Source organism: Rhinolophus hipposideros (assembly GCF_964194185.1).
Source record: "Rhinolophus hipposideros genome assembly, chromosome: 3".
Classification (NCBI taxonomy): domain Eukaryota; kingdom Metazoa; phylum Chordata; class Mammalia; order Chiroptera; family Rhinolophidae; genus Rhinolophus; species Rhinolophus hipposideros.
Window position 1 is genome coordinate 106,739,298 of NC_138049.1, and position 16,394 is coordinate 106,755,691.

The following is a 16,394-nucleotide window of genomic DNA, read 5'->3' on the forward strand; positions in this document are numbered from 1 at the left end:
CCACATATATGGGGACCCATGACATTCAAACCCATATTCGTGTGTTCAAGGGACAACTGTATATATAACATATACACACACAGTTTAATATATACTTTTGCCAGTTTCAAATATGGAAAAATGTTGACAACTCTTGGATTTAGGTTGTGGGTTTATGGGTGTTCTTTATACTATTCTTCCTGTTTTAAACGTTTCATAATAAAAAGTTTAAAGCAATTTTTTATAGCGGTTACTCAGTGTCCTTTAGGAGAAATCAATCCAGTGTGTACAACAGCCACTCCTTTGTCCTGCTAGGAAAGGGAGGCTCCCGGATTCAGGGTAGTACCTGCCCTTGTCACAAGGCCATTTAGAGACAGACAGCTCCCCCTCTGTTTATTACCTGACATCAGCATATTACTGGAAATAATTGGCTGACATTTCTATCTGCACTACATTGTTAAAATTTTAATTGTTTAATGACATGCAATAGTCAGCCTAGAATGTGACTAATTTCCACCTGAGGTTCACCTGACTGAGGCAATATAATTCAACATTTTAGGAATCAGCAGGTACTTTAACTCTTAGAATGTTTCCGTATTATTTGGGAAGATAATACAACAATTAAAACATAATCCTGGGGCCGGCTGGGTGGTCGGAGCTCCGTACTCCTAATGCTGAGGTCGCTGCTTCGATTCCCACATGGGCCAGTGAGCTGCGCCCTCTACAGCTAAGATTGTGAACAACAGCTCTCCCTGGAGCTGGGCAGCTGTGAGCTGCTGAGGTCGGCATGAGCAGCCTAAGGTTCGCATGGGCTGCTGTGTGCTGCCATGAGCAGCTGGTGGTCAGCGTGAGTGGTCTGCAGCCAGCGTGAGCTGCGGTGAGCTGCTTTCTGACTGCTTCAGCCCGGGGGAGCGCAAGGCTCCTAATACCAGCATGGGCCAGGGAGCTGTGTCCTACACAACTAGACTGAGAAACAACGGCTTGAAATGGGGGGGGGGGGATTCAGAAGAAGGGAGAAAAAAACATTAAAAAAAAATCCTGGAAAAGTAGGATGTTAATGGACGAAGAAGTACATAAATAAACTAACAGATGGCCTGAGCTACTGTCACGCAGGGGACCCTGCTCGCTGCACCATTTGTCGTGCAGGGTCTTAGCTCCCACTCCCCGCCCAAGAACGCAGGACACGGTAAGGCTAAACAGGAACACCCACGAAGCCATAGATAGGGGAGTCAAACCACTATATTCTCGCTGGCGGCTAGGCTGGAAACACAGGAAGCAGGATCTACATAATCTGCCTAACAGCAGTCCGCGCTTGCCAGCCACCATCTTCTCGCTAGCCCCCATTCCTTTTTTCTGCTAGCGTAGCCACAGCCGTTATATTAGTGGCCAATGGCTTACGGGTTACAGCTGCTGGCATCTGATCACAGTTGATGGCCATTTACTACCCGAGCCAGCACCTTTCTATGTGAGGCCGAGAGCCTGGAAACTGCTTTTTGGGGTTTTGTCCCCACAGCTACTCAAAGCCAGATGCCCCATATGCCACTGGACAGAGGTAAAGATGGCGCCTGCATTGTAATAGACAGTGAGGTGAGGGCTGTTCTGCATAAGCACTGCCAAAAGTTGGAGCATCCATCCCTCCCTTTTTTTCCACTTTTTTTTAATTAACGTTTATTGTGGTGACAATTGTTAGTCAAGTTACATAGATTTCAGGTGTACAATTCTGTATTACATCATCTATATCTCACATTGTGTGTTCACCACCCAAAGTGAGTTCCCTTTCCATCACCATATATTAGATTCCACCCTTCTTTTTTTTAAATTTATTGGGGTGACATTTGTTAGTAAAATTACATAGATTTCAGGTGTACAATTTGGTACCACATCATCCATAAATCCCACTGTGTGTTCACCTTCCATCTCCTTCCATCCAAGTTCTCCTTCCATCATCATATATTTGATTATTCCACCCTTCTTTTAATGTCCTTTTCATTATTCATGTTTTCTCTGCTCCACATTATGGATTTCTTCTTCCAATTCACTAATTCTCTATTCAGCTGGTCTGTTATTTAACCTGTTTTTTGTGCTTCTTATGTATTTTTTTATTCCAATTCTAGAATTTCTACTGTTATGCAGGGCGGCCTGCGGGGTCTCAGCTCCTGCTCCCCACATAAGAACACAGGACATGGTGAGGCCTAAAAGCAACACCCACAGAGCCATAGGTAGGGGAGTCATACCACTATACTCTCGCTGGCTGCTGGGTTGGAGACACAGAAAGCAGGAGCCACACTATTCGCAAACCTCACTGCTCCGTTTGCAGGCTCAGCCACCATCTTCTTGCTAGCCCCCATTTGATGCTAGCGTAGCCATGGCAGTTATATTAGTGGCCAATGGCTCACTGGTTACAGCTGACGGCCAACTAGCCACAGCTGATGGCCAGCCAATTACAGTTGATGGCCATTTACTACTTGAGCCAGCACTTTTCTATGTGATGCCGAGAGCCTGGAAACTGCTCTCTGGGGCTCTGTCCCATCTACGTTTTTGTTTTTTCAAATCTGCCTGCTCGCTCTTTATAATGCCCTGTTCCTGCACAACGGATTAAATTCTTTCTTTGATCGCTGAATATTTTCAGCCTCCAAGAGCGCTATTATGAGTTTCTTAGCTGTAATCAACTGTTACTGTGCCTGCTGACTTGTTCCCGTGGGGATGGATGGCCCTGTCTGTGTTTTTTATTCTAGCTCATCTTAGGAGCACTTGTCTTCATGAGCTCCCATGTGGCAGTATCCCTGTGGGGTGGCTTACCTTTGGCTTTTGCTCAGCCTTTTGGGAGTCACAGGTCCCCAGCCATGTTTTTAAGAAATAGTTAACACACACAGAAATAATGAAAATACTATACCATGAGCTCCCATGGGCCCCCCAGGTACACCCCCTTGACTGTATCTCTCTCCCTCCCCACCCCGTCACAGCCCAGATAACTATTATATTGAAGTTAGCATTTAGCAATGTTATGCATTTCTTTCTGCTTTACTATATTATACTTAACTCTGAACAATACATTGTTCAGCTGTAAAGGTCTTTAAACACTATACTATGTATGTATTCTTCTGTGACTTGCCTGTTTCTTCACATTGTGAGAGTAATCCACACTGGTGTGTTAGTCATAGTGTACCTAACACATAACTACTCTATGGTATTACATTTTATGAATATACCACAATTTATCCATTTTCTTGTTGGAGAACATTTGGGTTGTTTCCTTTTGTCCCATTACAAAGAATACTGCTGAGGACTTCTGTGTACATCAGTCCTGTTCACACGGGTTTGTTCAGGGTGTGTTATCAGAAGTGGAAATGCTGGGTTAGAGAAGGTGCCTCATCATATTGAAGATATTGCTAAATTGTTTTCCAAAGGGATTGTATAATCACATGCCCACAAGCAATGTCCAAAAGTTTGTAAGCTTATTTCTCGGCTCTAGGATTTTCTCACAACCTAAGTAAATTCATTTGCAAGCTGTTGGCACGAGTTTGGATCTACCCCACAGGCCATGGGCACTTGGCAGACCCCAGCCATCAGTCAAACTATTCCCTGAACATAGAGGATAGTGACTACCAGCCCCCGGCTTTATGCCTCATGGCTGGAACTGAGTGGAAAGGAGATGAGGTCAGAGCTAACAGCTAGACTGGGAGGCCATGGTCTCTGTAAAGACGGGCTTTCACTGAGTAGAACGGGAGCCACGGCAGGATTTTACGCAGGGGAGGGACAAGACCCAAGCCATGAATTGGAAGACTGTAACGGGGCAAGGGTGGAAGCCAGTCCAGTTAGGAGGCTGTTGCAGTCATGTAGGTGAGCCGATGGTGGCTCCCACCAGAATAGAGTAGCAGTGGAGGTGAGATGCAGTCCGATTTTGGTTTTTAAGATAGTGCCAGCCAGCATGATTTGCTCACAAATTAGATATACGGAGTATGTAAGAACAGGAGTCAAGCAGATTCCAAGGGTTCTGGCCCGAGCAACTGGCAGGGTGGAGGGGTGTCTGGGGGGTCTAGCAGCAGCTAGTTGTTGAGTATTCCTGGGAGGCCTGGGGAGACAGGCCACAGCCAGGCCCTGGGAGACTGTCTGAGGTGGCTGATAGCAGGCCAGTCTCTGCTAAGAGATATGGGGAGATCTGCTCAGTGGTCTGGGAGGGAAGACTCGTTACTTCTGGAGTTACTCCACTCCAAGAGCCTGGTGGGGTGAGGAAAAGATCAGTTTTGGGGTGGAGGCCTTATTAATCAGCCAACTTTGTGAGGAAAGGCCATGGGGCTAAAGGACGCAGATTGGTAAGTGATTTCCAAACCTGGAATAAAGACAAGTTAAGTGACAATCTTTACCATGGCTGTAGCTCGATCTTACACCCCAAACCTGGGAATGGCACGGGAAAGAGGGTCCCAACACCCAGGGGAAGACCATACAAATAAGGGTGGGTAATGTACTGACTAGGCTGCATACGCTCTGCAAATGAATGCCTTAGCTATTTGAAATGATTGCAATGAATACCTTCGTTGTAAGTACATTTACATATATTTAAATCTAACTCTGTAAGGGTGGCACTCATCCATTTACAACTGAGGAAATTGTGATAAAGTAGATAAGTTAACTCAGCCAAAGTTAAACTGTAAGTGTTCAGTTTACCTCCATAATCTTAACCCGCCCCCTACACTTCCTATGCACTAGTCACCCTAGAAAAATGCACTTAAAAAGTCCTCGTATACCACCTAAACACCAACCTAAACAACCTAAACACAAAGTTTTAATTCAAGAAATTGGACAGAAATGTGTATAGAAGGGTGGAATCTGAAATAACTGCAGAAAAATACAACAAAAAAAAGCAAGTTGTAGAATCACATAAATTAATCTGTACTTATGAAATTCAAAAAGATACAAAACCAAACAATAGATTGTTGAAGAATGCAGAGTGAAACTATAAAGTCAGGATGATAAAGCCACAATTCAGCTGGGTGGTTTCCTCCACGTGGGAGAGAGAAAAAGGGAAATTGAACCCAAGGCAGGTTCACTTCAGTTACTGGTGTTCTAAAGCTGGAGACAGGAATTTGAATCCTACTACTTCGTTGTCTGAGCTTTAGGAAATTATTTTAACATCCCTGAGCTTTCTATTCCTTGCCTGTCGTGGGGTAGATATATCTACTTTGCAAGGTTGATTCTTAAGGACCCAACTAAGCATGTGAAAAGCTTACCAAGATCATGATATAGAATGATGCCTGAGAACCAAAGAGGTTGGGGCTGTCTAGCACGAATACTTAGTGGTAACAATTCAAAAATCCATGCAGAAAAATGTCCAATTCTCCTCCTCCCAACCCCAACCCAGTCCAAAAGTAACCTTAACAGTGGTTAACACACTGGTTTGGTTCTTGCCCTAAAAACTGGGAGCCAAGTGAAGGATTTTAATTATTTTAATAAAAAATACCTCTTTTAATCCACCTTTTTTTTTTTTTTTTTTTTTTAGAGAACATGTTCCTTTTAAACAGGGCTAATCCTAAAGTTTTCAATCCTAAAGGACTGAAACGCAGGGAATCTCTGATCAGAGAATAGCAAATGGGAGCAGGTACCCTGCCCTCAAGGAGTTACAGGGCAATTTCAAAAAAGCAAATGTGATTAAGGAAAATAAAGGGAATCTCTGATCTGTTTCAGTGGAGATCAAGCTGGAAATGATCAGTAAGAAATCCAATTTTTACAAGATGAGTCAATAGATACATAAACTGGTGATTAAAGAAATATCACCTTAAGTAACGATGGCCACCCTTCACCACAACCATCCACCTCTGGTAAAATTGAAACTTTGAAAAGTCCCGGAAGTACACACTGTTCCCCAATAAAAATTTTGGCAAAAAAAGGGGCAAATTTGGTGCCTGTGTCAACATTATCTTAAGTCCTAAATGTGGGGGGCAGCTGGTTAGCTCAGTTGGTTAGAGGGTGGTGCCCTTAACAAGGTTGCCAGTTCAATCCCCATATGGGCCACTGTGAGCTGTGCCCTCCACAACTAGATTGAAACTACTTGACTTGGGAGCTGATGGATCCTGGAAAAACACAAGTTAAAAAAAATCCCAAATGCCTTGCCAATAACTTCTAGTACAACAGGAAGCTATGGTAGTCGATCTAGAAATCCTTAACAGCAGTGTCCATACATGGTACAATCTTAGTTTCTTGCACATACCCGTAAAGTAGTACAGCTAGGTTTCAACTGTAATGCACCTTTACTAGTAGTTACTACCTTTTACTTCCCTAAATGTTTTTATTTTTTATTAGTTTCAGGTGTACAGAACAATGTAATAGACATTTATACCCCTCACAAAGTGATAACCCCTTCCCCCATCCCTAAATTTTTCGGAACCATCTTGTTTTCATTGAGACCAAAGAATCTACTTTGTTTGCTTTGAAATACTTTATTAGAATCCTTCTGATAAAACCAAGTACTTGTTTTAAGACAAAGAAGTGAAAGCTAATTGATATTTAAGCGCCCCAAATTTGTTTTTTCCTCCAATAAACTGACAGCTGCTCACACAGGTCAATGCAGGAAAGATGTAAGTTCCCAACACCAGGTAAAGAGGGCCTCCTTTTTGTCAGCAAAACCCTGAAATTTCATGAAAGGAACATGTTTTAGAACCATGCAGGCAACGGTCATTAATACATGAAGCTGGATAGGCAGGGGAGCTGTCACACAGGATTAAAGGATGGGCAATGGGTGGATCAGGTGGTTTCAAAAATCCTCAGAGAAATACTCAGAGACCCTAGTCCAACCAGGTAATCACAAGCACTCTTGAGATGTTAGAAAAACTGGCAGACTCACCACAGTAGCCAGAGATAAGGACCGTGGCTCTTCTTTTCATAGCCGGAAGTGGCAGGAACCATTACCTAGGCATCCCAGCCATCTCAACAGCACTGCTCCAAGAGGAGTGTAACCTCAGGCCCTCAGCACTATTTTAGTTGCAAATCCCTGATGGCTGGGCTTCCAGAGCTCACGCTAGAATGAAAACAGGACAACCAATGAGAAGGACGAGCAGAGGCACAGCCCTTCCACTGTCCCTTCTAAGAGACCTAAGCATCCAGTTCTCCCAAAATGAGTCAGAACTTAATTTTTGACATCAGGACCAGCGTCAGAGACTCTAGTCTGAGAAATCATCATTCCCAATTTAGAGAGACCTGGATCAAGAGAAGCCATCCTGGGAAGGGATCTTATACATTGAGACACAAAAGGATGGGTAGTTTGGGAGAGGAAAGACCTAGAAAATAAATTTAGAACTGCATAAAATAGCTCTATCAGGGAGACCCAGCATGTAGGGAATTTGACAGTAGGAAAATGGGTGGAGAAAGCAGGTTTAACGAGGTTTACACAAAAACATTGTGTTACAAGATTCTTCAAAAAGTAATCTTCACTAGAAAAATGTAAACCAAATAGTAGCCCTTAGAAAACCACTAAGTGAAATATTTGCATTGTTGCATGTGTTCATTAAAAAGCAGGAGAGCTTGGGCAACAAAATGGTCTGTGAAGGACAATGCACTCCCACCTAACACTCACCTTTATTCGAGGATAACACATCGCTGAACCTCTTATATCCCTAATGGAGAAATGAACAGGAACAAATGATGAGTAAGAAATCCTGGCCATCCATCCACTTCTCCCAGAGCCCAGGTACTCAGGATCCCAGCCCCGGGGAGAAGGTGGTCAGCGCGCTGCGGTGATGGCGTCAGCGAGACACTCAGAGTCACCTGTAGTCATCATCACCCCCAATCCATCCCCAGGGCGACTGCCAACAACTCCCATCCCGCACAACCCACTCACCCTCGTGGCGCTGTAGACCCGCCTGCGAGAATCAGGACCCTGTAAAGAAAACAATAGTCAACAGAGGCCGGGGCGACTCCGGATGAGCTCCCCCGGCCCCGTCCCAGGCTGGGTTATTTCTAAGCAGTGGCATCCGTGAGACACCAGAGACTCGACTGTAACGGTAGTTCATCCACCTCAGTCCGAGACTGCGGTCCCCTCACCTAGCAAGGCCCCGAGGTACCTGCCGCGCAAACATGGCCGGAGCGCAGGCAACCTGCGCTACCCCTTCTTTTAAGCGTAGACTGCGTTGCTCCCGACAGACACACTACGCTCATGTCTACTTCCGACAATTCGTCGCCCAAAGAGAACTATAATGGCGGGGCCAGGCTATTTATGGTGGCATGACGTCGGGGGCCTGCCGGCCGTAGCTGTCTTCCTAGATGCCTGATTCGGCCCGCGACAGTTCCCCCATCATTCGTCCAAACAAGAGCAAAACAAAGGGAAAGAGAGGCCATCAGTGAATGCTTCTCACACTTACGGGCAAATATTCGGAGATGTTTTTTCAATTTTGAAAAACAAAAAGCCGGTGACCTAACTGGCCAGGCGGGAAAAAGTCCCCAGTGCCGGCCTGCCGTCCGCGCACCTGAGCGCTATTCCTAGGGGCCGGGCACAGCCCACTCCCCTTTGGCTCCATTAATCACTCAGAGCCTCATCCCTCGTCCTTAACGCGTCCCGTCTTGGGATCCGGGTCACAGTCAGGGACTGTCATCAGCGAAATCTGAATTCGTAGCCCCACTGGAGCCTGCAGACCTGTCAGGCCTATTAAGTTGCATGTGTCTTTTTTTCTCCTTTAACTTTGTTAAGGTATAATTGACTACAATAAACTGCACATATTTAAAATACACAATTTGATAACTCTTTAAAAACCATTCTAACTTTTTAAAAGTGTACACTTAAGTAGTGTTACATATATTCACATTGTTGTGTAACAGATCTCCAGAACTTTTTCGTCTTGCAAACTGAAACTCTGTACCTATGAAATAACTATTCCCCATTCCCCCCTTCTTTGTATCTTTTTATGAGCAGTACAAGGCATGGAAGTTGGCCAAAAACAATGGACGCGTTCAGGGTGCTCTGAATAGCACCCTATGTAAGGTAGGTTAGAAGCAAACCAATTGGGGTGGGGTGGCAACCGCCAGGCCCTATTCTCCTCCCTTCACTAGGCTTCACTCTCTCATAAATCTTCCCTAGTCATTTGCTTTTGGCCCTTAATCCATCAACTCATATATTATCCCAAGTCCCACCTACCTGGACCTTTCTATACCTCCTCATTTATAAATGCAGATGTTTTTTGGTAATGTGTGTAGGCATCTTTTGCATAAATGCCACATACAATGGTGATTTGGGAGTTCCAAATCATACAAAATCAGTATCCTTTTTGAGTCACATAATTTAGGCACAGTGAGCATACGGTAAAATTTGGAAGGCCATAGTGAGTGCAGGAAATATATCCTTTTATTTTCTTCTGCAATTATCTTTCCATCTGCTCCTCCTTACCCCAAGATTTCAGCCCTTCGTCAAAAAAAAATCTCTTCCAAGAATCCTGTGGTATTCACTTATTTGATACATTTCTCAGCTCCCAGGGGTCGACTTCCACCTATGGCTGAGGTTGCAAAGTGATTTTCCTTGAAATGTTAAGATGTATATATGTACAATTAGGTGACGACTTATATTCTGATGTTGCTTCCTAATGAACCACTTCCCTAATGAGGGAGTATGAACTTAATTGGCCCAGCCTCAGAAATTCTGTTTTGCCCCATTACACTGTTGCTGCAGACGTTTTTGGTAGGGATTTCCTGACCTCCATGATGCTGCTGCCTGTGGATCGATACTTTAAGGACTTGAAGGACTTGAAGCCTTCAGGCTCCCACGCAGCAAGAAGCCCACTCAGCTGCTGCTCCTGGAAGTACTGACACCTGCCTGCTTCGCTCTGACATGCCCCTATCCCTCTAAACATGCAATCAGGAATAGCTTCTGGTGCAGTGTTTTCTCAACTTTGGCTGCATATTGGCAACAATTAGGCAGCTTGAACTCTATACAATGCCTTAGCCCACTCAGAGATTCTGAACTGGCCTGGCATCTGCATTTTTTTTCTTAGTCTTTGTCATGCAGGGCAGCCTGCGGGGTCTCTGGGCACAGCCCAACTTCCTGGGCTCAGCCAGGGCTCTCAGGGCACTGCCACTCTCTCTGGACCTCTCGGGGTACCGTGCTGGAACAACAGCGACTCACAGTCAAGGTGCTTACATATTCTCATTGGTGGCCGGTCAAGACACAAAAGCAAACATCCGCCAGTCCCACTACATGGTGGTATGTTCCCAAACAGTCAAGCAGTCCACTAAATTAGGGATGGAAGGCAATTCCCCATAGTCCATAGTCATTCACCAGGGCTGTCCTGGGGGTGAGGGACGACCTTGACCTCACCCTCATCTCCCACGGAGGACTCAGCAAGCGTTTCCTCCTGGGACTACAAGTCCCACATCCAGGCTGCCTCAACAAGCACTTCCCAGCCCACAGGGCCGCAACAACCTTTGCTTTCTCCGCCCTCTGCTGGTTGGGGAACCGTCCAGATCTTCCCACCCCTCCACGGCAGTCCAGCTCTCCGGCAGCTGCTCCTCCTGGTCTTCCTGAGGCTGAGTGTTCATATGCACAAACTGTTCCACTGGCCTTTGGAGAGCTTTGGCCAAAGCTATACCCTGCTCACTGTGCCATTTGTCGTGTGGGGTGGCCTGCGGCATCTCTGCTCCCGCTCCCCACATAAGAACGCAGGATATGGCTAGGCCAAAAAGGAACACCCACAGAGCCATAGGTATGGAAGTCATACCACTATGGTCTCACTGGAGGCTGGGATGTGTGACCTGCTGTCCGCTTTGCTGCCAACTGACCAACTCTCCTCCACTCTCTTTGGCTTCCCTCCGAAGCCGCAACAGTAATATCAGCGGCCAATGGCTCAACGGTTACAGCTGACGGCCATCTACTACCACCCGAGCCAGCACCTCTCCACATGAGGCTAAGAGCCTGGAAACTGCTCTCTGGGACTCTGTCCCCACACTCTTCCTTTGCAATCTGTATGCTTTTGATTTCCTTCTTCTTGCTTATTGCACTGACTAGAGTATTTTGTATTTGGCCCTAGCCATATCCTGCGTTATGTGGGGAGCAGGTGCAGAGACTCTGCCTGCTGCCCTGCAGGACAGCCTTCCCAAATGATTTTAATAGGTCATTGGGTTGAAGAATTATGGCTTGAAGCCAAAGGATTTATTCCCTCTACTATGCTTTGTATATGCTATGGTCTTAGGCTGCATTGTAGTTGACCTATCTTGTGAGTAAAGCAGGCCTTTGAGAATTGGCCCAGGAATCAAAGGAACTCTTTTCTATATATTCCTTTTCCTTTACAAGCTTTCAAGGAGGGCTTCCTATATTTCGTCAGTCCTAAACTGTTTGATTTTTCCCAGAGCGAAGCATTTATTGAAAGATATAATAATATAGAACTTTAATTTGTTTGATTTTAGAGTAGGCATTTCAAGGATGTTTTTGGTAGGAAGGAAGCTGAGATTGTCTCAAGCTGGAGGAAGTGTTCAGGACACCTAACTGCTAGACAGGAAGAACACCCCCTACAAAAGGGTTTGTGTGGGAGAAAAGCCAGTTTCCTACATCTTTCCAGCACTATGCTGTACAGCTTTTATCTCCTTTCTTCATAATTAAATTTGCAATTATTTTAAATTGCTATTGTTTTGAGATTGTCCATAAAAAGGACAAAGAATTGGGGTAAACACAGTACTTGGAACCAGACACCAGTGTTCAGTCAGTGTGGAAAACACCCTGGCCCCCAAACTATCACTGTGCTAATTTTTCCCTGGATATAGTTGAGGTGACCATCTCTGTATGCTCACCTATAAAAAAAGCTTCATAATACCTGATATGTAGAGAGTGGTTGAATGATTACTGAGGATTATTGGGGTAACTCAAAGAACCCCATACAGTGCCTGGCCCAAGCTCTTGAGTTATCTCCCTCTTCGACTCTCACTTGGATAACTGCAGCGAGGGTAACCATGGTTGAAGGTGTCGCTTGTCCATAGCACAGTGCAAAACGACCTTAGAACTTTGGAACTGAAGCCATTTAGAAAAACAAACAAACAAAAAAAGAGAGGCTAAATAATTTGCACTTGATCACCAGGTGAGAATGTGAATCTGTATCTCATTTTTCTCTTTTGTTCACTCCTAAATGTATTTACAACCTAGATAAAACATTGGAAGACACACAGTTTACAAGTGGGTATTAAAGAGCTCTGCACAAATTAAGTGGAAGAGAGTCAGGAACCATAAAACCCCTCAATACTGTTAACTTCTCCCCAAACCCCTTCTATAGCTCCTCACCCTAATAATCTCTAAAGCAAACCCCACCCCAATCGAAATGGTCACCTAGACTTTTTCTTTTCTAACTAGATGTAAATGACCACCAAGAATTAAGTCCAAAACAATGATGATAATCACGACTATACGAGGACCTCTCTTGCGAAGTACTGACTATTTCAATCTGGGTAATCCATAAATTTCCCAAGAGTCCATTAGCCTTCCCCAAATAAAAATAGGCACACATTATTAACATTTTATTGTAATTTTTCATCCTTAAAATACAAGTTTAAAAAAAAGACATTCCATGACTTTAGGTGTTTACAAAGCCAAAAACTAAAACAGAGGGTGGCACTGTTGATTCATGTGACTCGAAAGAAAGACACCCTTACAGTGCCAACTTACATTAAGTGCTAATAATTCTAGACAACACATTAATAATCCAAGAGAAATGACAAACATGAGCAAATTAATCAGGATACAAGGTAATTTTAGATAGAACTAAAATGCTAGGAAACAGAAATTAGAAAAACATACAGGCAATAGCAAGGTTTTAGGATCCCCTCAGTCTCAGAAACAAATACCGAAAAAATAAGGTTGGGGACCTAATCGACCTCCTCAATGGTGGGGCCTGACCCAGGGCCCCCCTTGGGGGCCTGGGCCCCAAAGCCACCGGCCCCAGGGCCACCCGCCCCCTGGTACAGTCCGCTGATGATGGGGTTACACACCTGCTCCAGCTCCTTCCTCTTGTGCTCAAACTCCTCCTTCTCCGCTAGGGTGTTGGCGTCCAGCCAGGAAATCACCTCCTGGCACTTGTCCAGCACCTTCTTCTTGTCCGCCTCGCTGATCTTGCCCTTGAGCCCCTCATCCTCCACAGCGCTCCTCATGTTGAAGGCGTAGGACTCCAAGGCGTTCTTGGCAGACACCCTCTCGCGCTGGACCTCGTCCTCGGCTTTGTACTTCTCGGCGTCCTGCACCATGCGCTCGATCTCCTCCTTGCTCAGGCGGCCCTTGTCGTTGGTGATGGTGATCTTGTTGGCCTTGCCCGTGCTCTTGTCCATGGCCGTGACGTTCAGGATGCCATTGGCGTCGATGTCGAAGGTCACCTCGATCTGAGGCACGCCCCTGGGGGCCGGTGGGATGCCACTCAGGTCGAAGCGCCCCAGCAGGTTGTTGTCCTTGGTCATGGCCCGCTCGCCCTCGTACACCTGGATCAGCACCCCGGGCTGGTTGTCCGAGTAGGTGGTGAAGATCTGCGTCTGCTTGGTGGGGATGGTGGAGTTGCGCTTGATCAGGGCGGTCATCACGCCGCCGGCCGTCTCCAGCCCCAGCGACAGGGGAGCCACGTCCAGCAGCAGCAGGTCCTGCACGTTCTCAGACTTGTCCCCCATCAGGATGGCTGCCTGCACCGCCGCCCCGTAGGCTACCGCTTCGTCCGGGTTGATGCTCTTGTTGAGGTCGCGCCCGTTGAAGAAGTCCTGCAGCAGCTTCTGCACCTTGGGGATGCGCGTGGAGCCCCCCACCAGGACCAGGTCGTGGATCTGGGCCTTGTCCAGCTTGGCGTCACGCAGGGCCTTCTCCACCGGCTCCAGGGTGCCACGGAACAGGTCCGAGCACAGCTCCTCGAACCGGGCCCTGGTGATGGACGTGTAGAAGTCGATGCCCTCGAACAGGGAGTCGATCTCCAGGCTGGCCTGCGTGCTGGACGACAGGGTCCTCTTGGCCCTCTCGCAGGCGGTGCGCAGCCGCCTCACGGCTCGCTTGTTCTGGCTGATGTCCTTCTTGTGCTTCCTCTTGAACTCCTCCACGAAGTGGCTCACCAGCCTGTTGTCAAAGTCCTCCCCTCCCAGGTGGGTGTCCCCGGCGGTGGCCTTCACCTCGAAGATGCCGTCGTCGATCGTCAGGATGGACACGTCGAAGGTGCCCCCGCCCAGGTCGAAGATGAGCACGTTGCGCTCCCCCTTGCCCGTCCGGTCCAGGCCGTAGGCGATGGCGGCCGCCGTGGGCTCGTTGATGATCCTCAGCACGTTCAGCCCCGCGATCACCCCCGCATCCTTGGTGGCCTGGCGCTGCGAGTCGTTGAAGTAGGCCGGCACGGTGACCACCGCGTTGGTCACCGGGTAGCCCAGGTACGCCTCGGCGATCTCCTTCATCTTGGTCAGCACCATGGACGAGATCTCCTCGGGGTAGAACGCCTTGGTCTCCCCCTTGTAGCTCACCTGCACCTTGGGCTTGTCGCCGTCGTTGATCACCTGGAAAGGCCAGTGCTTCATGTCCGACTGCACCACCGGGTCGCCGAACTTGCGGCCGATCAGCCGCTTGGCGTCGAACACGGTGTTCTGCGGGTTCAGCGCCACCTGGTTCTTGGCCGCATCCCCGATGAGCCGCTCGGTGTCGGTGAAGGCCACGTAGCTGGGGGTGGTGCGGTTGCCCTGGTCGTTGGCGATGATCTCCACCTTGCCGTGCTGGAACACCCCCACGCACGAGTAGGTGGTGCCCAGGTCGATGCCGATGGCCGTGCTTTTCGCCATGCCGGTGTCCTGCTCTCTCGCGCCGCGCTGAGGTTCGGGCCTGGTCAACGGCGGCCGGGGTCGGCGACCAGAAACTCGGTCCTCTCCGTAACGCAGGGGCTCGTCCGCCGAGGCACTGGGTCTGTGGGAGCCGCGCTCAGGCACACCGGACAACGCCGCCACAAGCACCTCCGCTCCGCAGGCTCGCTGCTTCCCCGCGGCCCGCGGCTCTGCATTTGTAATTCCTCCTCGCCCCCACCCTCTCCGCGCTCCACCCAATCACCGAGCTCGGCGGGGACGCCTGTGCCCGGAACCTTCCAGGGCGTTCTCCTTGCGTCCTGCCCCCAGGCCGCCTCGGGCCAATCAGCGTCCTGGGTGCCGCCCCTCGCAGAACTCTCCAGATCCTTGTCGTCTTTTCGCGAGAACACCGGAGTCCTAAGGGGTGGGGCCCCACAGCCGCGCTGGGCAGGGTGGGCGTTCCCTCGGTTCACCCCCTTCGGGCCGGTATCGCGGCCAGCTGTCCCGCTGATACTGCCGGGAAGGGTCAGCTCTTGGCTTGTACGAACTGTAGGGCGGTGAGAGGCTGGTGGGCCTCAAATTAGTTTGGTGGTTTAAGGTAGAAAAGTTACCAGAAGTTTTCTAAGAGGGTGGGGTACGTGTAGGCAAAGACACTGTGATTGATTGGACTTTGGCGCCTAACGGACGGGGCCGCGTTCCTGTCGCCCCCGGAGGATTCCTTTGGCCTTGGCTGCCGGAGGATGGCCAAAGCCATCGGCGGCGTTTCCCAATTTAAAAATGGGTAGTAGGAGGACAGACATAATCGTGCATTATAGTTTTTGACTTAGTTTGTCACCTACACGGATGGACTGTCTGGGGATAGGGGAATCTGAGTTTTCAAAAGAAAAGCAATCAGGTAAACAGGCTGTTCTTAAACTGGACAAGATGCCCGTCGCAGGAGAAGGAACGTGCGTTGTTCAGGGGCGGGGATCCAAAAGGGTCGGGCTGGGTCCGGGGCGCCCGTTTGCTTGGTGCTGGACTCTGGCGGCGTGAGGAAGAAACAGTTTTCCGTAGAACCGGTCTTTACCGCCTCTTGGGCTTCCCCCTTTCACCCATCCTTCCTAGCCTGGGGTGCGGGCTGTTAAGACAGAGGAATTGTAATGGAGGCACTAAATCTTCTGTTTTGACATTTGGATCTCTGATACAATTCGATTTAACAAGTGTAAGTTGGCTGGGGGCTTTTTGAAAGCTTTTTTTCTTTCCTTTGCTTCCTTTCCACCAACTGTTAATGGTTCTGCTTCCTACACACTTACTACGCATATCAGTTTTATTGTTTCTGTTTCTGCCTAGTGCTGGCCCTGTGACTTGGGAAATGTTTTGTATCTGTATGGGATCCACTCGTGACTCTAATGTAAATCTACATAACACATGCAAAGGCAGTGATAACCTGCTTAACTGCACGTCCCTCCCTTTCCTCTGCCTCCCCCCACAAAGCCCAGCTCATTAGAAAGTTCCACTACAGGCTGAAGAAATGTACATCCTGAATAGAAAATATAAAACTTGAGATGAAACAAAGACTCGGGGCGGTAGTTTTCCACAGACTCTATTCAGCTGAAGCTTTTCTTTAATTAATCTTCCTTCTGTATTTCTACCTGACTCATGAATTCTTTCGTGGCCGGTGAGAGAGC

At 47.8% G+C, this 16,394-nt stretch overlaps 1 protein-coding gene and 1 long non-coding RNA gene across 3 annotated transcripts; both read right to left on the reverse strand.

Annotated features, from left to right (window-relative positions):
* Positions 1-6,400: 6,400 nt before the first annotated feature.
* LOC308494066 lies at positions 6,401-8,160 on the reverse strand. 2 transcript variants are annotated; one of them, XR_013992848.1, is made up of 5 exons: positions 8,034-8,160; positions 7,811-7,849; positions 7,547-7,586; positions 6,818-6,991; positions 6,401-6,601 (listed from the first exon to the last, which is right to left on the reverse strand). It is a non-coding gene; the product is annotated as an uncharacterized lncRNA (long non-coding RNA). The 2 variants fall into 2 exon arrangements; XR_013992849.1 differs by having other exon boundaries at positions 8,014-8,159.
* Positions 8,161-12,443: 4,283 nt separating this feature from the next.
* On the reverse strand, positions 12,444-14,949 carry LOC308496263 (heat shock 70 kDa protein 1). Its single transcript, XM_081045198.1, has one exon. The coding sequence runs from the start codon at positions 14,728-14,730 to the stop codon at positions 12,805-12,807; it is 1,926 nt and encodes a 641-aa protein (XP_080901324.1). The 5' UTR covers positions 14,731-14,949; the 3' UTR covers positions 12,444-12,804.
* Between the last annotated feature and the right edge of the window lie 1,445 nt (positions 14,950-16,394).

Coding starts and splice junctions, on each gene's coding strand:
- LOC308496263 (XM_081045198.1), bottom strand. CDS start 14,730: ATGGCGAAAAGCACGGCCATCGGCATCGACCTGGGCACCACCTACTCG.